Source organism: Poeciliopsis prolifica, unplaced genomic scaffold, assembly GCF_027474105.1.
Source record: "Poeciliopsis prolifica strain line A6 unplaced genomic scaffold, Auburn_PproV2 SCAFFOLD019, whole genome shotgun sequence".
Classification (NCBI taxonomy): Eukaryota; Metazoa; Chordata; class Actinopteri; order Cyprinodontiformes; family Poeciliidae; genus Poeciliopsis; species Poeciliopsis prolifica.
Genome location: NW_026562394.1, coordinates 1,895,409 through 1,916,328, shown reverse-complemented (window position 1 = coordinate 1,916,328; position 20,920 = coordinate 1,895,409). Strand labels below are relative to the sequence as shown.

Sequence of the window (20,920 nt, the reverse complement as noted above, 5' to 3'; positions counted from 1 at the left end):
ATAGCTAATTTTCTGAAAAATTGTACTTTTTAATAAGCCAGTATGGGGTTTGAACCCATGACCTTGGCGTTATTAGCACCACGCTCTGACCAGCTGAGCTAACTGGTCATACGTCGATGTGAGTTTCATCGATTTAAGAAAAACTTACACAATATTGACAAACGTGAAGTTTTTCAAAATATGTAAGGTTTCAGTTAAAGCCTTCAGCAATTTTAAATAGCTAATTTTCAGAAAGTTTGTACTTTTCAATTGGCCAGTATGGGCTTTGAACCCATGACCTTGGCGTTATTAGCACCACGCTCTGACCAGCTGAGCTATCCGGCCATATGTATTTGTGAGTTTCATCGATTTAAGAAAAACTCACACAATCTTGACAAAAGTGTGATATTTTTCAAAATATGTAATGTTTCAGTTGAAGACTTCAGCAATTTTAATTAGCTTATTTTCTGAAATATTATACTTTCGAATTGGCCAGTATGGGGTTTGAACCCATGACCTTGGCGATATTAGCACCACGCTCTGACCAGCTGAGCTAACTGGCCATACGTCAATGTGAGTTTCATCAGCAATTTCAAATAGATAATTTTCTGAAAGATTGTACTTTTCAATTGGCAAGTATGGGGATTGAACCATACTTGGAGTTATTAGCACCATGCTCTGACCAGCTTCCAACACAATCCTGACAAGTGTCGTTCTCATGTTTTTCAAAATCAATGTGCATAAAGATATATTTTCCAGTCTTTTGTTTATTTTGAGTTGTGTATTTTATTTTCTACCCATTTTATTTGAAGTGTTGATTTTGTTTCAGTCATTTTTTATTTATTTTTATTTTCATTGTAGTTATTAACACCACACTCTAACAACCTGAGCTAACCTGCCATATTTAATGGGGAGTTTTCATCGATTTAAGAAACACTTACATGATCTTTCCACAATGAAGCTTTAAGAAACGTGCTTATATTCAAAATCAACATGGATAATGGTTTAATTTAAAGCTGTCTGCAGCCAAGTTGTTTTGGAGGTCAAACTGTCATATATTGTAACGGGTATTAAGATGAAATTCTTGCTAAAATATGTTTTGTAATTACCATGTGATGAATGGTTTTTGGCGCCCCTACTGGTTGCCTATAAATACAAAGCTAAACCGTAAATTCCACGCAGTCTGTTGAGCGCTCTACTGTGGTAAGTCACCAAGTCCAGTTCTTTTCTGAATAGTCATAGTAGGTGTGCTCAAAGACTGACGTGGAGTTTTATTGCAGTATGCGGAGAGCTGATGGACCAGTAGTGGAGCTCACTGTACTAATTTGTGTTGACCATTTATTACAGGTAATTATATTATATTATTTATTAGTAAATTATTTTGTCAGTTATGTTTGTCAGTTTTTCTTCAGTTGAGTTGTCGGTTTGTCTGTTGTATTGTCGGTTTGCTGTATTTACCAGCTTGTCAGTTTGTTTGTTCCCTGTTTCAGTTAGAAGTTACTGTTAATTAGTTTATTAGTTAAATTTGATTGTTGTCTGTCTATTTTTTTCTTTATTTATAGGAAATAGACCAGATTGTGTTAAATTAATTTTAAAGAAGTATTAATAATCAAATATCACTATACGATCATTTGTTAGAAAAATATGTTGTTAAGCCAGATTGTAATGATTGTTTGTGACGCAGTCTGTTGAGCGCTCTACTGTGTATGCGGAGAGCTGATGGACCAGTAGTGGAGCTCACTGTACTAATTTGTGTTGACCATTTATTACAGTTATTACAGAAAATTCAACCAGACTGGGTCAGTCTGGTTGTGCATAAAGGGGAAGCTGTTACATTGGTGCCGTGACCTTGGACTACAATCAAGCTCGTCGAACCTGTGACCGTCCTGTCTGCCACATCGGGTTTTGAATACATTTATTCACATTGTGTATAGTTTCATGTTCACAGTAACATTTCAGGACAGTGAAAAGACGTTGCTGTACACTTAAACCTTTATGGAGCATTAGAGTAATATACTATGCAAATTGTTCTGACTTATTTTGTTTATTATTTGTTTATTCCAAATTGATGATTTTATTTCCTATTGTGTTTTGGATTTTGAATATCTTTCCACTTGTTAAACTCCCTGAACAATGTCTAATCAAAGTAACCACTTCTGGTTCAGCACACCCATTAGTTTTGGAAGAGGAAGAGGTGTGCTTGCTCCATTCCTTTTTCTGTTGATAGTCCTGCTCCTGGTGGTCTTATGCCCTCATTAGATGAAATTCCTAGTGCTGGAGTCCATAATCCTACTACTGACAGTTCTGAATGTGTAACTGCACAGATGAAATCTGTTTTACAGGAGATAGGACATCAGCTGGCTGACAGCATCATTTCACGCATACAGCCACATATCACAGTTTCTCCCAGTTCTACAGCCACACACACTGCAGGGAGTACTGTGGGTCAGTCTGGTTGTGTATCTGATGTATCCCAGGTTCAGGTTGTCTTGCAGAGAAAGGTCAAAGAACCTCCATGTTTTGCAGGTAATGGCTCAGACTCCATTACAGTGCATGATTGGGAAGATCAGATGAGAACATTCATTAGGAAAACTGATGTTAAGATTGAAGAGCAGGCTGAGGAAATCCTTATGCATCTAAGGGGAAAGGCTAAGGATGTAGTTAAGTTTGGGATTAGAAATAGTAACATTAACATCACTGCTCATCCTGACATGATTTATAGTCTCCTCAGAAAACACTTCAGCTCTTCTAAATACTCTGCTGTCCCCTTAGCTGACTTTTACTCGACCTTGCCCAAAGACCACGAAGACCCATATGACTACTGGCTGAGACTAAACAGAGCAGCTGACCTTGCTTCTGACTGCCTGAGAGAGCAGGGCAAATCATTTGAAAATCCTGAGATGGAGGTGACACGTATGTTTATTAGGAATTGTCCCTGTAAAGACCTGGCTCTCACTTTCAGATCCAAAACTATTGACAGGTGGTCAGCATGTGAAGTCCTGGAGGTGCTGAATCAGTACCATGCTGAGATGAGCTGTAAAGAAACTTTCCCAGTGCACCACGAGAAGACAGTAGACATTAAAGTGCACAAAGCAGAAGTGGGCCATGGCTTGATCCCTACACATAACAGTCAGGAGTACCCCCAGACACACAGCACTCAGTATGTCCCTGACAGATGTAATGTCGATGTTAGAGAAGGTTCTGCTACATGGAGCCTCTAATCAGCCACATGAAAGAAGGCGAATTCCACCCAGGCGACCTGTAGACAATGCAGACATAATAAATGGTTTCACTATTAAACCATGCATTATTTGCAAAGCTGACGACCACAGTGCCTTGTCACATTGCAGAGAAAATAGGCTTTGTTTCAAGTGTTATGCTCCAGGTCATTCACGCCACAACTGCCCAACTAAAAGAGCTGCCCCAGAGCATCAGGAAAACTGACTGGTCTGCACACAAGGGAGGACAGTGCAGATGAACCCAATAAGCCTCCCACTAAAAATGAGTCTCCAGAAATCCAAGATAATGCATCCCTCTTTGAGTTATACAGTAGTACATTGACCTCATCCAAGAAACCGATATTCCAGGGATCCCAAAGAATAGCAGAAACTAACAACCTGTTCTACACACCTGTGTCTGTACAGAATGGCCCCACCCTCAAAGCACTATTAGACAGTGGTTCAATGGCTTGTACAATAAGTGAGTCCTCTGTTCAATCCCTTTTACAGGAATGTCCTGATATAACGAAAGGCACAGCTGAAGACTATGTGATTATAGGCTGTGGTGGACAGCAGATTTTCCCCAAAGACATGTATGACCTTGATGTCATGGTTTATGGATGCAGGATGATAATTCCAACAATGGTTGTTCCAGGACAGACAGAACAGATGATTCTTGGCAGCAATGCAATCAAACACATTCTAACCCAACTAAAGAGCACTGACAGTTACTGGAGACTAGTTTCTTCACCCAACAATGGCCAAACACCTGACCACTGCCAATTTCTGTCACTGTTATCCAACACAGAACGTTGGAGGGGTGATTGCATTCCAGATAAAGTAGGGACAGTGAAAGTAAAAAGTTGTGTGACCCTGAAACCACAGAGTGAGCACCTGGTCTGGAGCAAGTTACCTGAGTCGGCGGTGATGTCAGCAGGCAGTACAGTGATTGTTGAGCCAACACGATCTAAAGCTGGACCAAAACACATCCTTGTTGGCAGAGTTGTCACTCCTCTTTGGGGAGATCGATGGGTACCTGTTAGGGTCATCAATCCTACAGACAGGGTTATAGTACTGAAGAGAAATGCCAAATTAGCAGATGTGTCTCCATGTATTGCAGTTGAAGACCTGCCAAAAGCTGACAAAATTGAGTGTAATGTGCAATGTATACAGAGTACAGTTGTGCAACCAAGGTCAGAGGAGGACATGATGAATACGCTGAAAGTTCTGGGTCTGCAAGACATTGACCTGAAATCATGTGAAGTGCCACTGCAGTGGAAAGACAAGCTCCTTGACCTCATTGTGCAGCATGAGTCAATCTTCTCCCGTCACAAGATGGATTGTGGAGAAGCTAAGGGGTTCGTTCACCGCATCCATCTTGTTGATGACAAGCCATTTCGTTTACCCTACAGGCGCATACCACCAAGCCAATATGAGAAACTGAGAATGACTCTGAATGAGATGGAAGAGAGAGGCATTATCCAGAAGTCAAACAGTGAATATGCATCTGCACTTGTTCTGGTATGGAAACCAAATGGTGACCTCAGAGTCTGCACTGACTTCAGATGGCTCAATGCGAGAACTGTGAAAGATGCTTACCCACTACCGCATCAAGCTGATGCTTTGGCTGCCCTTGGTGGTAATGCATTCTTCTCAACAATGGACCTGACATCAGGCTTTTATAATGTCCCTCTGCACCCTGATGACAAAAAATATACAGCATTCTCGTCTCCTTTTGGATTACATGAATACAACCGCCTCCCTCAAGGCCTGTGCAATAGTCCGGCTACATTCATGAGGATGATGATGTCGATATTCGGGGATGAGAACTTCACAAGCCTATTGTGCTACCTTGATGATCTGATGGTATTTGCACCTACAGAGGAAACCGCACTCCATCGCCTACAAATGGTTTTCTCCCGTCTCAAAGAACACAATCTTAAACTCGCACCCAAGAAGTGCTTCTTCCTAAGGCGGACTGTGAAGTTTCTTGGACATGTCATCAATGACCATGGTGTCCGAACAGATCCTGAGAAAGTGAAGGCCATAAATGAAGTCCAAGTCACTGACCTAATGGAGTCTGATGGAAAAACACCTTGCCCTAGCAAAATCAGGACTTATCTAGGCATGGTGATGTACTATCAAAGCTTCATTGAGGCATGTTCTGCAAAGGCAAAACCACTATTTAAGCTCACAGCTGGACTGGATGCTCAAAACAAGCACAAACAAGGTCGCAAACTTGTCAAAAAGAGAGGTCATGTGAAAACTGACACCTGCTGATTGGACAGATGCATGCCAGATTGCTTTTGAGACACTGAAACATGACCTCATGACAAGTGTTACTCTAGCCCATCCAGATTTCAAGGCACCATTTATTCTAGCTGTCGACGCATCCTTTGATGGGATTGGCGCTGTCCTGTCACAACTGCCACCTGGTGGAAAAGTGGCCAGACCAGTCGCCTTTGCAAGTAGAACTCTTTCACGTTCCCAACTGAACTACCCTGCACACCGGCTTGAATTTCTTGCCTTGAAATGGGCAGTATGTGACAAATTCAGCCATTGGTTGAAGGGCAGACACTTCACCATATGGACTGACAATAATCCATTGACCTATATCCTGACCAAACCCAGACTTGATGCGTGTGAACAGCGGTGGGTGGCAAAGCTTGCTGCATATGACTTTGACCTGAAATACATCCCTGGCCCCATTGTTGCAGATGCCTTGAGCCGTGAGCCATTTGTCCAGTCATGTGTGGGTCATCGCCTCGTAAATGAGCCATATACCTTGCTGTTGGACCAGGTCAACAGTGTGAATGACAAACTCGTGCAGGATGTCTTCAGAGTGTCCAACAACTGTCAAGCTGTTGTAGATGATGGTGGTGAGATACCAAATGATCCAATTCAAGATACAGTTCCACTAAACACAAAAGGCTCAGTCTCAGCAGAGGAGGTTGCTGCCATCTTCAATGTTCAGTCCAGCGGAGGTGTGAGCCAAATGATGGGAACTAGTATTGACCCCAATTTTCTTCTGGATGAAAACCAGTCATCTGCATTCCCACAGAGCCAGCTTGTCAATTGGCAGGAAGCTGACGACACAATCAACAGAGCCATGTACTTTGTACGGAGACATAGAAGACCTACCAAACGTGAAAGGACTAATGAATCACAGAGCGTGATTAAGCTGCTGAAACACTGGACCAGACTCACCATACAGAATGGCATGCTGTACAAGGCAAGGAGAGATCCTCACATGAACAAGAAAATCCTCCAGTTCATAGTACCTGACTCAATGAAGCAAAAAGTTCTCCATGGTCTCCATGATGCAGCAGGTCACCAAGGCCAGCACCGTACCTTGTCTCTGGTGAGACAAAGATTTCTGGAGTGGCATGGGCCGTGATGTAATGAACTATGTTCGGTGCTGTCAGCGCTGCATTGTAGGAAAGACAGCGGAACCGCACAGCCGTGCACCACTCCAAAACATAGTCACTACTGAGCCTATGGAATTAGTCTGCATAGACTTTTGGACTGCTGAGCAAGGGAACAAGTCTGTGGATGTTCTAGTTGTGACTGATCATTTTTCCAAGATAGCACATGCCTTCCCCTGTAAGAATCAGACTGCCAAGGAAGTTGCTCGTCGTCTCTGGACAACTTCTTTCTCATTTATGGGTTTCCTCGTCGTATACATTCTGACCAAGGGGCCAACTTTGAGAGCAAACTAATCAAAGAGCTTCTAGAAATGGCTGGAATACAGAAATCCCATACAACCCCCTATCATCCCATGGGGAATGGTGTTTCAGAGAGATTCAACAGGACTCTGGGAGACATGATCAGATCCCTTCCTCCTCAGCCAAAAGCAAAGTGGCCACAAATGCTGCAACTACTAACCTTCTGTTATAACTGCACAGAGCATGAGACAACAGGGTTCGCACCATTCTACCTGCTATTTGGAAGGATCCCCCGTCTACCTGTTGACGTGATGTTTCAACATACCCTTACCGACAACACTGTTGTCAACCACTCAGACTTTGTTTCCCACCTAAAAAAAGATCTACACAAGGCTGCTCAAATTGTGCAGAAAAACAGTCTCAAGGAACAGACTCGCCATGCCAACCTGTACAACCGTAAGATCAAAGGCTCACCTCTCGTCATTGGAGACAGAGTCCTGATTGCCAACAGAGGAGTGCAAGGAAAACGCAAGATTGCAGACAAGTGGGAATCTACCCCTTATGAGGTCATATCAGTCAGGCCTGATATCAATGTCTACAGAGTTAAAGATGTCCTAACAGGCAGAGAGAGAGTTGTCCACAGAAACCTGCTACTCTCTGTTAGCTTCTTGCCATGTGAGAATGCTGAGGACCACGAATCTGACAGTACTACTGCTGCGCATGGAAGTGGTCTACGTCCAGACACACCTGATGAGCCGGAGAACAGTGACAGTGACAGTGACATTCTACCCTCAGACATGATGACAGCCCCTTCCACAGACATGTTCGCTCCTGACAAATACCTCACAGACGTTGACGCTCCTGTGACGGCTGCTCCAAATGATGACTGTTCAGACATTCCAGGCTCCTCACCTCAAATTGTTTCTACAAAGCTTGACCGTTGTATTCTTAGGGACCGTAGTTCCATCAGGCCTCCCAGACGTCTTATTTGTGAGATGAATAATCAAGAAGTAGATGAAACTTCTTTATCTGCAGTGTCTGTTAGTTCCCTAATTTCGTTTTTTTCAAATGCATTTTCAGTTTAAGTAGCAGAGTTAAAACCGTGTTAACCATAGAGGTGCTTAAGTAGTGCTTTTAGGGTCATAGGAACAGTGTTACATTTCAAAGGTGTAATGGGCACTTTTGAGTCTGTGTTTAGTTAGGAATTTGATCAACTCCTTTCTTTACATACTCCCTTTTGGCAGAGTTTTTGCTGACAAGTATACCCACTTTCGTTCCTAGTGTTGCACTTTTTTTTTTTTCTTTTTTTTTCTTTTCCCTTAGTACACCCACTTTATTTGATTGTTTTGTTTTGTTTGATATATTTTTCATATTTAGCAGAATTTCAGGGGGGTGTATGTAACGGGTATTAAGATGAAATTCTTGCTAAAATATGTTTTGTAATTACCATGTGATGAATGGTTTTTGGCGCCCCCTACTGGTTGCCTATAAATACAAAGCTAAACCGTAAATTCCACGCAGTCTGTTGAGCGCTCTACTGTGGTAAGTCACCAAGTCCAGTTCTTTTCTGAATAGTCATAGTAGGTGTGCTCAAAGACTGACGTGGAGTTTTATTGCAGTATGCGGAGAGCTGATGGACCAGTAGTGGAGCTCACTGTACTAATTTGTGTTGACCATTTATTACAGGTAATTATATTATATTATTTATTAGTAAATTATTTTGTCAGTTATGTTTGTCAGTTTTTCTTCAGTTGAGTTGTCGGTTTGTCTGTTGTATTGTCGGTTTGCTATATTTACCAGCTTGTCAGTTTGTTTGTTCCCTGTTTCAGTTAGAAGTTACTGTTAATTAGTTTATTAGTTAAATTTGATTGTTGTCTGTCTATTTTTTTTCTTTATTTATAGGAAATAGACCAGATTGTGTTAAATTAATTTTAAAGAAGTATTAATAATCAAATATCACTATACGATCATTTGTTAGAAAAATATGTTGTTAAGCCAGATTGTAATGATTGTTTGTGACGCAGTCTGTTGAGCGCTCTACTGTGTATGCGGAGAGCTGATGGACCAGTAGTGGAGCTCACTGTACTAATTTGTGTTGACCATTTATTACAGTTATTACAGAAAATTCAACCAAACTGGCCTCCTCTGTGTGTATGACGGGACGGGCATAAAGGGGAAGCTGTTACATATTGTGAAGTGCACAATTCAGAGACTGAGATCCAGACAAAAGTTAGGGAGCAAAAACTATCTTTAATACATCTGCAGATGGAGAGCAAGAAATATACTGCATTAGGCACAAATTAGGATCCGCTCTGAGGAACCCAGAGTTGCATAGTTACTTTATTCATCTCTCTCTACTACCGAGGCGGAGACTCTATCTTCGAAGACCAAACAAAAGAAACAAAGGAAAACATACGAAACCTTGTATGCTTATTCACTGTAATGTTTACGGGAGGTGAAAACTAAACACTCTGTCTCCATGCAGGGAAGGCCACGGGAAAAACAGCGAGTTCCCAAATAACTGTCTGGGGAAGTTCAGCAACCCTGGAAACTTACTTCAGTAGACACATCTTGGTTCATTAGTTTGTACACCGTTTCCAGCTGCACAGAAAAACACCTTGACTGTGATTCAAAAAACATTACATGTATATGACACATAAAGGAACATCATTTAATACGAATAAAACCTCTTCACAATATTATTAGGTTTTTTTTTTTTGTAAAATAGCAGCAAATTTGTTATTTCACAGTATATGTCATAACCAGTGATGTTCTCTCCTGTGCTCTGTTTAAAAACTACAGTCTCACATCTACTCAGCCCTCCACCACCATCAGCAGCAGAAACCCTTCAACAGCATCATTATACCTATTGTGGGAAACAGACTAAATTTGCTTTGCAATGAAACAGTATGATCCGTTTAGATATCAGATTCTTGATTAATATGGGTTGTTGCTAGTTGTTGTGTGGTGTTTTAAGATCTTGTTCAATGTGCCTCTTTTTAACTTTGAGCCCCTGCCCCTCATAAGCTCCATGTTTGTTCTTGAAGATGTAAATCTCCATCATTGACAGCCAATGTTCTTCTGTGCTCCCTTTGCTTCTCTCTAAAGCCTTTTCTTGTCCTGCATGGTGGAGCTGCCATACTATACTGAAAAATGTCAGCAGAGGACAGTGAGGGATGTGCAGAGAGTTTTTTGCATTTGGAGGAAAAGTAATTGGGGGCAAGTCACATGAGATTTGTATTTGGAACAATTTCTAAACAGATGTGAGGTTGTGATGTATTTTCATCTGGTCTTTCTGTGCATACCCCATTCCAATGCTGCCCTGGGCAACTGCCCATTAGACCAATATCTAAACCCGTCACTGCAAACGTTGAAGGAAATGAACACTTTTGTTTGACACTGGAGATTGGGGTAAAAATATAACACTTTTAAGGTCTTTGAGTTGAACTTTTCTGTCGACGGAGCTAAATAAAAAACATATTTTCATGAAACCAAATCAAGCTAATTCTATAAATCGTTTAGCCGTTGGGGGTTGCACCATCATCATTAGTGAGGTGGGCGTGAAGGGACAGTTCACTGCTAGCTAGAATGACAAATAACCTTGTGAGTAGTGAGCTAAAGAATCAGAGGGGGGCTGAATGCAGCTCGGTAGCTGAGTTTCTGCGAACTAAACCCTTTCCGCTCCTCCTAACTCAGTCAGCTGAACGCAGCTTTCGAGCTAGCTAGTGAGAGTCTCCAAGTTACAGCACAGAAGAGCCGCAAGAATGGGACGGTGATTCAGCGTGCTAGCTAAAGAGAGAGGAGGAAAAATCAACCTGAACGCAACACAGACTGATGTTAACGTCCACAGTTTGTCTGTAGGGCTGTGTCGTTTTCGGTCGCCGTTAGCCGTGTTTTATCGCCGGGGTTTCCTCCAACAAGATGTATGGAAGGTCGGGATGACAGGAAGATGGCAAACGGGGTTGGAAGTGAGTAACAGTGGCGCACACAGCCAACGTTACTGTTGGAATCAGCAGCACTAACTTCCCTTCATGGCAGCCCTGCAGGGGAGCTTGCCGCAAGGATTAATGCATGTCATCACGAGTTGACAGCTCCATCTAATACACTGCTGTTTATTGAGTTTCCATTAATGTGCACAAACGACATTTTGATTTTCCGTGGGGGTCTGATTTACAGCTACTGCTGGAATTTCGTTCATAAAACTGCACGAAAACAATCCGCGGTCTTAACACGAACAGTGGAGTCGATTCTAGGCCTTTTCTGAGCGACACGAGCAGTAGAGCATAAAGGTTTTATTTATTAAACATTATCGGTGCGTGTGTGTGTGTGTGTCTATGCCATGGCTCATCCACATCCTCCCCTCGTGCAGAGCACAAGCTGCTTGTGATTGGACCAACGGAGCCATGGTCAGTGAGGGAGAAGCTGTGTTTGGCCACATCTGTCATGAAGAGCGGAGATCAGAACTGGTAATGCATTCTCTTCCAAAACGATTAAACATTATTAAACTTCATCAAATGTTACGGCATGATGTGCACGTTTACTGTGTAACAAATTTGTTATAAATGTGTAATAGCTACAGTCTGATCGAAATGCTGCATCCACTCAACTACATTTTTTTTTTCTATTGATACTTGGCTATTAAAGATGTATTTGAACCTCTTCTTTGTAGGGGGAGTCTCCAAATATGAAACATGCAAATAATATCCAAACATGTTTTTTGTTTGTTTTTTTGTTTTTTTAACAGAACATCTACCAAAACGCATAAAGTTTTTTAATTTTCTGTTGCAAGGATCTTAGGACACAGGGCTTTCATACCCCTTGAAATTTTCCACATTTTGTCAGCTTACAACCAATGACAGGTTATATTTGCCTCCTAATCATTTGCCCAGGTGACAGTGCTTTGCATTGCAGAATAACATAGAAGTATGAGCTCCAAATGTGTTCATTTGCCTGAGAACAGCAGCTGGATATCATACTTGGTTTCATATTTAAAGGGATCAAGCAGGCTAGCAATAATTATCTAATAACAATAATAGTACTAATGTATTTTATTTGTATAGCACTTTTCTAAACACCCAGACACTTTGCAGAAATCAACCAAACTCATAAAATAAACAAACAAAAAAAGAATAGTTTTGACCAGTCTTTGTCTATACTAGAGAGAACTCAAATGTGTGCTCATAATTTTTGTTTTTATGAATCATAAAAGTTCAGCTTTATTATTAGTTCACCAAGAAAAATAAAATAGTTCAAATTAATAATTTAAACCCCCAAATTATATGAACTTCATGCAAATGAGGAGTACATATAAACTACTGGCCAGAATTCTGTTTCTGCTTTTTTGTTAATGGTTTTTATGCACGCTGCTCAATAAATTCTGCTTTTAAAATCTAAAGAGATTTTCCAAAATGACTCAAGCATCTCTCCGTGTCAGCAGGGTGTCTGTCAGTCGAGCCATCAAGCCGTTTGCAGAACCGGGCCGACCCCCAGATTGGTTCTCTCAGAAGGTATGTTGAGTTCTTTCGTGTTGCATAAATTCATGCTGCAGCTGTGACTCATCATATTTTGTTGAGTCACAAAACCGATCTCCTTTCTTTGTTGCATCCTCACAGCACTGTGCCTCCAAGTACTCTGAGCTCCTGGAAACAACAGAGGCTCCAAAGTGAGCAAATAAGAGCTTTGTTTCTGATATATGTTAGCATATCACAGTGCCATAAACCAATGTTTGTGTCACTCGTAGGCGGAAGCGCGGTGAGAAGGGTGAAGTGGTGGAGACAGTGGAAGACGTGATCGTACGCCGACTGACGGGCGAGAGGATCGAGGAACTGAAGAAGCTGATCAAAGAAACGCAGGAAGCTCACAGGTTACCTTTTAAACTCCATAAAAATCAGCAGCAGGACAAGAGTTAGTGAGTTAATGTGCTGCTGGTTTAACAGGAAGCTGAAGAGAGAGGCTGAGCTGATTCAGGCTGGACATCTGGATTCCAAGTTGGAGGAGTTATGGGAAGACATTAAACTGTAAGACGAACTAAATCTGTTTAAACGTCTTAATAAAATGCGACATGTAAAAATATTCATATTTTGTGTCTGCCAGGAAGAGAAAACAGGAAGAGGAGGAAGCGGAGTTAAAAAGAAAAAACACAGATGCTGCTTATCAGGGTAAATGCTTCTTGTTGCTGCTGTTTTCACTCAATACTATATTAATTCATTTGGATCTATTCATCTTAGAGCTTAAGATGAAGAAAAAGTTAATGTCAGTCACAAGTCAGTACAATTTATTGAATGTCTTCCAGGACCGCTAGACAATGTTACAAACACCTGTCCACTTTACCAAAAGTACTAAATACTGGCTTTGATGATCACACTGTCACCGTGCTGGATTAGCCAGAAAACCACTGACCTAAACAATGCAGACTGCTTTTCAGAGCACAGACTTTCCAGAGGTTTGACATTTAAATAATAAAAATCAATTTTCTTAATTGCTCTTAGTTAATAGTGACCTTTTTGAGAAATATATTCTTTTTAAATTAAACATTAAATTGAACAGAAATAGATGCGTAAAATATACCAGTCTATGTGTAATGAATCTATAAAGTGCAAGAGCATCAGGTTTTTTTTAAAGTCATGCCTGGAATTGGAGTTTTCTACTAATTTACTGAGATGCATCTATTTACCACCAACTTTCTAAAAGCCAGAGCATCGTTGTTATATTTCCCTATTTGAGAAGGGAAAAATCATGCATGATTAGAAAACTGTTGCTTCCTCTTTCAGCCAGACAGGCAGCAAAGTGCTTGTCTAAACGGATGCCTAGTGTCACCATGCCTTCGCCCTCAGCTTGTAGCTCCCCAAGACAGGACTTCCCACCAGGTGACCAACTGGAGAGCGTGACGCTGGATGGTCCACCGGCAAAAAATGTAAGTCTCTGAAGGTGTGATGCATAAATATTTTATTTTTCTTTCAATATGTGTATGATCAGTGTAGGAAAAAGGAAAACGACACATTAAAAAATGTTGAAAACTAGCGCATAAGTGAGCAGATTTCATATTGACTTGTTCTATGCGTTTCTAGTCTTCAGGAACAGCAGCATCAGTAACATTTTCCCAAACCCCTGGACCTGCTAACGATGAGATTAACCATGGGGTAATTCTGGATGACGCCACTCAAAAAAAGCTCTTGAGCCAGAAAGCCACCCCACCACCGTCTCCGCTCCTCTCAGAGTTACTAAAGAAAGGCAGCATCTTGGCGTCAAATTCCAGACTGGTAAGCAGCTGGGCTTCCACTAAAACTGAACAAGTTAAAGAAAAAGGTCTTCCACAGTTTAAATCAATATTTAGAACTGCATGTAAGAAAATGGGGTTTACCCTGATATTGTTTGATATTTATTACTAGAAGAGTAATGATAAAGTTGATTTAAAAAATCAGTTTTTATCGGTGTACCTAGACAGATGAATCAGCTTGTATATTTAATTTGTTGATTAGCAAAATTACAAAGTCTGGAGGTTTTCTTAAAACCAAGTGATGATAAAAATCAAAATCACAGAGATAATATTCCTCAGTGGTGAAGAAGAGAGCAGAAACAAAAATAAAACCATCAGTTGCCTTTTACTGCTAATGACCACTAGACAGCACAAATGTACTGAATAAACTGCAGGTTCAATTATTTTATAACTCGGAATACAAACTCCATTTTGGAATTGGCAGCAATCTTATCAAAAAAACCAAAATGCTCAAACAGATGGGACCCAATTTATTCCAATCAGGGTTGAGCATAAGCTTATAAATAGCAGGAACTTCTATTTATGAAACACAATAAATCCCACCTCATTGTTTTTAAAGCCAGTATTTGCTTTCCCTAGTCCTGCTTCAAATAAAACCAAACAAAAGGATGTAAAATCTTTACAAACAAATGAGGATCAGAAAAATAAAATGTTTTCCTGCTTAGTTTCCTCACCATACAGCTTTTTATGTCTTTGTTTTTGCTGTGATATCTGAGGCTCTGAAGCATAAATAATCACTTCCTACAGCATAAGGGAACACACTCTGAATGTAAAAGGTCTACAAACCCCTCTTAACATGAAAGTTTATTATGTGAAAAATAAGAGTTTTACAATTCATTTAGAAGGTTTTATCATAGTAAATTTGACTTGTATCCTTTGTTCCTAAACTGGGTCAGGGAAAAAAATTTATCAGTTTCAGTGAACCTGATTAACCTGAAATAAAGTTGGAATCCTAGAAGAGCTTTCATCAAATGACATCAAAATCAGTTGCATCCTTTAGCTATAGTTTAATGTAACAGTGAATCAAGGTGGTGGCAGCATCATGATCAGGGATTCATTTCCTTCACATGCAGTAGTCCGTTTTGAAGGATTGTGGAACTTATTCATAATATATACCATGTGATTTCTTTTCTGTTTGCTGTTGTTCTTCCCAGATTGGAGAGAGTGACGGGTCGCCAAGTAACGTATCAGGATCCCATGACTCTCAGCTGCATTCACCATGTCAGCCTCTTTCTCAAGCAACAGGTACGCTCATACGATTGATGACGCGTATGTGATATTTCCTTTTTACTGTTTGCTTCAGGCTATTGGAGTGTTTTAAACTTACTCGGCAGGTGCGCCGATGCTGTCCCGTCTTCTGGAGGCGGGTCCGGCCCAGTTTTCCTCTCCGTTAGGTTTCATGGTCGGTGTAGACTCCGCCTCCTGCGGTCCAGTCCCTGCTCCTCATTCTGCTTCTGTCGACCCGGCCGTCTCAGAAAGTACAGGTAGGCTCTGTGTTTTTAACTACTAACTTCTGTTGGTAGTAAATTATGGTTTTGCTTAATTAAGTTAAATTATAGCTTGGTTTATCTGCAGCGGTCGATGTGATGGCGCCGTCTGTAAATCCAAACTGCCAAGCTGACTCTGCAGAGAGTAAAGTGGCAGATCTCAGCGAGGAAGACGTGACCTACATGGGAGACGAGCTAGACCTGAAGACAGTGGGGGACATTATCGCCATCATTGAAGACAAGGTTGAAGAAATTATTAAAATCATAGCTGAGGTGTAAATAGAATGACTTTTATAATATGAGTGTTTTCATTACAGATATACTGATCAGAATTTTGTGGATGATTTTGTGATCCACGGATATTTTGTTTCCTGATTAATATTTCCCCTTGTTTGTTAGGTTAGTTTATTGAAACTGGACGATGTACAGGTGGATCCACCTAAAAGGAAATTAAACTTTTTACCAGATTTCATTACACAATTTAAATCTATATGACAAAATAAAATGAAATATATAAACATTAAAAATAATTTAAAAAATACACCTATTCTCTGGTCACTTTACATCTCTCAAAATATACGTCCAACATTACAAAATGTGAATTTGAATAGAGAAAATTAAGCTAAATGATCAAATTAATTCTCATACATCTGTTTATAATTGTGTGCAGGAAATATTTTCAAACAGTATTTTATTTTTAATTCTGCGGACAGTGTGCTCTGCTCGGTTTTGCCATCTGCAGAAATACAGCACTAAGACCCGCCTCCTGGCTCTGATTGGTTGTCTGACCAGTAGCAGTGCATTTCTACAGATGGTAATAGTTTTTCACAAAGTGAAAAACGTTTTGCTGTCACTACATGGTGACAGTTTTAACAAAAAATATTGTTCATAAAAGTTACATACTGCAGTTTTAATTAAAACCAATGTTTTCTATTTCAGGATTTTGACAGCTTAAAAGTTAAAAAATAATAGAACAAAGGCATTTTGCTGTTCTTCAATCAGCCGTTGTGTTTTCCGCTGAAAATCTTGCTTTCTCTCGCAGCCTGAATGTCTCAACATATAGCTAAATAGCTTACTTCTCTGCTTTTTCTGATTTTTGGTTTGACTGAAGTTTCCCCGCTTTGCAGGCGGATGAGGCCGCAGAGGCGCTGGATGCTGCCGCCGTGGAGGCCGCCCTGTCCCTCTGCGAGGAGAACGATCATGCTCTGACTGCGGCCTGGGACGCCGGGCCTTTACAGGCCCAAGAACCTCACCCCACTCACCGGATCCTGGAGGGCAGTGCAGAAGTGTCGCTCTCTTCTCTGTACAGCAGCCAAGATAAAAATCTGTCAGCATTTCCCCTGGAACTGGAGAGCCTTCCTCCCTCTTCCTCATGCGGCTCGAAGACTTTGGAGCACAGTGCGACGCCTTCACAGTGCAGCGGAGCGAGAGAGGCAGAGGGACAGGAAGGCTCAAGTAAACACATGTCAAAAGATGGTAGCACAGATTGTGAAGGTGAAAAGCAACCACCACAAAAACTGGAAAAAACCTTTGGAGGTATGTAGACACAGACATAAATACAGTGGTGTGAAAAAGTGTTTTTCACCTTACAGATTTCTTCTATTTCTTGCATTTTTTGTCACACTTTAATGTTTTAGATCATCAAAAAAAAATTTATATTGGATAAAAATTATCTGAGTAAATGCAAAAAGCTGATTATTCATTTATTAAGGGAATAAGGCCTTTTGTTACATTTTAGTTGAACAACAAAGCAAAAACAGAAGAAATCTGAGGATAAAACACTTTCACAGCCCCATATTAAAACCTCAACAGTTACTTTTATAAACAAACCTTCCTGTTATTCATCTTTGCAGTCTTAGCAAACTCAGTATTAGAAGACAAACAAGAAGCAGACTGGGATTCCCAGGTAAAACAAACACGATGCATTCTTCTATTCAAACGCAGTTTTATCTCCGCATGTGTCTTCATTTTTGCCCTAGGAGACGAAGGTAGACGATGGACTTGGAGCAGAGGAAGGAGAGAACGTTTCGGGGTCAAAAGCAGACAGCGAGGTCTTGGGACCGGAGCTGTGCGAGGAAGAAGAGGGTGACGGGGTGGAGGAATTCTCATCTGAACCCGACGGCGAAATGGAGCTGGAACCTGCGGCCAGCGAGAGCGAGGATGGATACAGCCTCCATACGGCGTCTTCGTCCCTCCAGCTCCACAACACAGCGGACTCTATCCCCAGCAGCCCCGCGTCATCACAGTTGTGAGTGGAACACGTCGAGGGACATGCGAAGGAATGACTGTCATCAGCGTGTGGCGGCGGAGAGGTGTTGCAGTTTCCTCTTCCTGCTGACATCTGCATTTCTTCTTCTTTTCTACCTGCACTGTGCAGTTCGGTGTGCAGCGAGGACCTGGAAGCTCTGCAGGCTCACAAGATCTGGAAGAAAGCCATTATGCTGGTGTGGCGAGCAGCAGCTAATCACAGGTCAGGAAACGACACTTACAGTGCCTTGCACAAGCATTCATACACAGGTTACACAGGTTTTTTGTATGTTGGCTAGAAATTCACGTTTGCCTCATCTGACTGGAGTACCTTCTACTACATTTACCAGCACTTGAAACAAACTCAAATTGGAACTCATAGTTCTCTGGTAACTGGTTTACGTCTTGCCACTTCAACATAAAAGAAAACCTTGGAAAACTACTTTATTTTCCGTTTTGGTGGACTGAAATGTCTTGGTAGGTTGAGAATTGATCTGTGAGATGTTCACAGCTTTTCAACCAAACCCTGACTCTCTCCTACTTCATCCCCAACATTCCTGCTGTGTTTCTTGGTCTTCATAAGTTGTTTATTCACTGACGTTTTCTAAAGCCTTCATACAACAGATGAATTTATTTTGTTGCAGGTATGCAAATGTCTTTCTTCAGCCAGTAACAGATGAAATTGCTCCAGGATACCACAGTATTGTTCACAGGTCAGCACTAAATCCACCTGCAAATTCTAAGAAATTAAAGAAATCCCATCACTCAGACTCAACAACTCGTCTCTCTGGTGGTTTCTTCTGCAGACCCATGGACCTGGCCACCATCAAAAAGAACATCGAGACCGGCTTAATACGGACCACTGCGGAGTTTCAGAGGGACATCATGCTGATGTTTCAGAACGCGGTCATGTACAACGGGCTGGACCACGATGTGTACCACATGGCTCTGGAGATGCAGCGTGACGTCCTGGAGCAGATCCAACAGTTCCTGGCCACACAGCTCATCATGGAGACGTCTGAGTCCGGCATCAGCGCCAAGAGCCTGAGGGGCCGCGACAGCACACGCAGACAGGACTCCACTGACAAGGTGCTTCACTAGAACTAAGACAAAAGTGGAGAAAATGAGACCAGAAAGAGACATAAGCATATTTCTAATGACTTAACATTTATTTATTTTGAGGTAGCTGTGTATTTTTTACAGTATGCATTTAAACTGATTACAAAGAATAAAAATAAACATCTGGAACACTATTTGTTGAATGTAGTTCCCAAGTCAAACTAGTTGACATGTTGTTTCAGAACTATCTGGAACAAAAAAAAACAAATGTTTCTTTAGCAGTTTATACATGGTTCAGTAAATTTGGTCTAAAGTAAGTCCTTTGCATTGTTTTTATGTTACAGGACACTGTCTCCATGTCCTCGCCGGCCTTTCTCCTTTCTCTTTTTGTAAGTAAACATCAATTACCTTCAGAAACATTTCCTTTAGCACTTCAAATCCAGATTCGAGGTTTCCGACATGCTGCTTTTTGATGACAGGACGGTGGCACCAGAGGGCGCCGTAGTGCCATGGAGGCCGACCTCAAGATGAAGAAGTGAAATCCACAAAGGAAAATCTTGTCAGTTGAGTTTGCGAAGCAAAAGGACATGAATGAGTGCAGATCGGCTGTTTTTGACTTGCTGTCCAGGATGATTGGACAGAGTGTAGCTTGGGAAGGGTCTGCTCTAAAACAACTATTCAGACATGGATTATATTCTGTATAATCCCAGATCACTGTGGGGTATTCTGTGTGACCAGGTCAAACCTTTCATTGATGTTACTGCAGACTAAACCTGCTTCTTACGTTCAACCGCCTGGAACACTAAAACCTTTAAAATTCACTTACTCATAATGTTTTAATAGGTGTGGTCCATAGATAAGGATATGAGTTACTTCTTGCCTGCAGTTGTGTTAAAATTAAACCAGTTTGGTGTTTTTAATTCATGAACTGTATGTGTGTGTGCGTGCGCGTTTTTGTAATATATAAAACCAAAGGTTTAAAGATTCTGGTTAAATATTTGCACCCTAAAGTTGCAGAGCAGAAGGGCACTTTTTGCATCTCAAACAAACATTTTGTGTGAAATTTCATTTTTAGCCTCTTATTTAAAAAAAAAAACAACAACATATGAATATGGTGGTTTTGATTGTGTAGCATTGATTTTTGCCTTTGTGAAATTTCCTGTGAAACAGTAACTCTTATGAGATTTGCTTGGATTTATGTTCAGTGTACTGAGAAGATGTGACATTAATATTTTTGTTTTGTGGACCAGAAAACGTTACAACACAATAAAAATTATCCTTACAGCAAATACGAGTCCAGTTCTAGTTTAGAAGTAGATGGATGGATGGATGACAGGAAGAACAAATAGTGCGGCCATTTTTGCTGGATGCATGAATTGCTGATAGCAAATACGGAAGGATGCATGAACAAGGATGGATATATGAATTCTCAATAATGGATAGATAGTAAGCAAATGGATAATAAACTGGTTAGCTGGATGAACAGAGAAACAGTTACATTGACGAATGAAAGACAAATGTAAGGAGGGATAGAAGATTGACTGAAGGATTTATGAATAGATGTAAAGACCGATAAATGATATTTTGACAGACGTATGGGTGGATAAAAAGACTCATAAATTGCTAAATAAGTCATTGATTGCTGCAGACATTTCCATACAAAGTTGTAATATTTACGCAATAGGAAGTTTTCAAATCCCCCAAAATTGCTGAGTCTTTGTTGCCAGTAGACCAATTTAAAGTCACAGTTTCAGGAATATAGATAGACTTACCTCAAGCCGTATTATAAACTATATTTGTAACCCTCCCTTTAATCTAAATAAATCAAGAATATTCAGTGACAAATGTTATTTTGCTGTGGAAGTTTCCTTCAGTCGTTGTATCCTTGAGATTAAGTCGAACGTGTAGCTCAGGCTGAATTTGGCTCAAATTTATCTAATTTGATCGTATTCATATTTTCTTAAAACAGGGTCCCCTGTTGACTTTCCA

General features: G+C 40.8%; 1 protein-coding gene and 3 non-coding genes across 5 annotated transcripts; 1 reads left to right on the top strand and 3 right to left on the bottom strand.

Moving 5' to 3' along the window:
- Positions 1-33: 33 nt before the first annotated feature.
- trnai-aau (transfer RNA isoleucine (anticodon AAU)) lies at positions 34-108 on the bottom strand. Its single transcript has one exon. It is a non-coding gene; the product is annotated as a tRNA-Ile (tRNA).
- A 142-nt stretch (positions 109-250) lies between these two features.
- trnai-aau (transfer RNA isoleucine (anticodon AAU)) lies at positions 251-324 on the bottom strand. The gene has a single exon. It is a non-coding gene; the product is annotated as a tRNA-Ile (tRNA).
- Positions 325-468: 144 nt separating this feature from the next.
- Positions 469-542, bottom strand: trnai-aau (transfer RNA isoleucine (anticodon AAU)). Its single transcript has one exon. It is a non-coding gene; the product is annotated as a tRNA-Ile (tRNA).
- Positions 543-10,407: 9,865 nt separating this feature from the next.
- brd8a (bromodomain containing 8a) lies at positions 10,408-20,220 on the top strand. 2 transcript variants are annotated; one of them, XM_055043426.1, is made up of 20 exons: positions 10,408-10,830; positions 11,232-11,328; positions 12,300-12,369; positions 12,475-12,524; positions 12,603-12,725; positions 12,799-12,879; positions 12,956-13,020; positions 13,633-13,775; positions 13,930-14,121; positions 15,293-15,383; positions 15,473-15,622; positions 15,714-15,868; positions 16,753-17,161; positions 17,479-17,531; positions 17,605-17,873; positions 18,003-18,095; positions 18,517-18,585; positions 18,679-18,961; positions 19,276-19,320; positions 19,411-20,220. In XM_055043426.1, the coding sequence occupies exons 1-20, from the start codon at positions 10,788-10,790 to the stop codon at positions 19,468-19,470; spliced, it is 2,541 nt and encodes an 846-aa protein (XP_054899401.1). In that variant the 5' UTR covers positions 10,408-10,787; the 3' UTR covers positions 19,471-20,220. The 2 variants fall into 2 exon arrangements, with proteins under 2 accessions (XP_054899401.1, XP_054899400.1); XM_055043425.1 differs by having other exon boundaries at positions 12,297-12,369.
- Positions 20,221-20,920: the final 700 nt, after the last annotated feature.

Excerpts from the sequence above, each read along its gene's own strand:
- brd8a (XM_055043425.1), top strand. The coding sequence starts at position 10,788 with ATGGAAGGTCGGGATGACAGGAAGATGGCAAACGGGGTTGGAA. Across the intron at positions 12,370-12,474 it reads CAGATTGGTTCTCTCAGAAG|CACTGTGCCTCCAAGTACTC; the intron begins GTATGTTGAGTT and ends GCATCCTCACAG. Across the intron at positions 13,776-13,929 it reads ATGGTCCACCGGCAAAAAAT|TCTTCAGGAACAGCAGCATC; the intron begins GTAAGTCTCTGA and ends ATGCGTTTCTAG.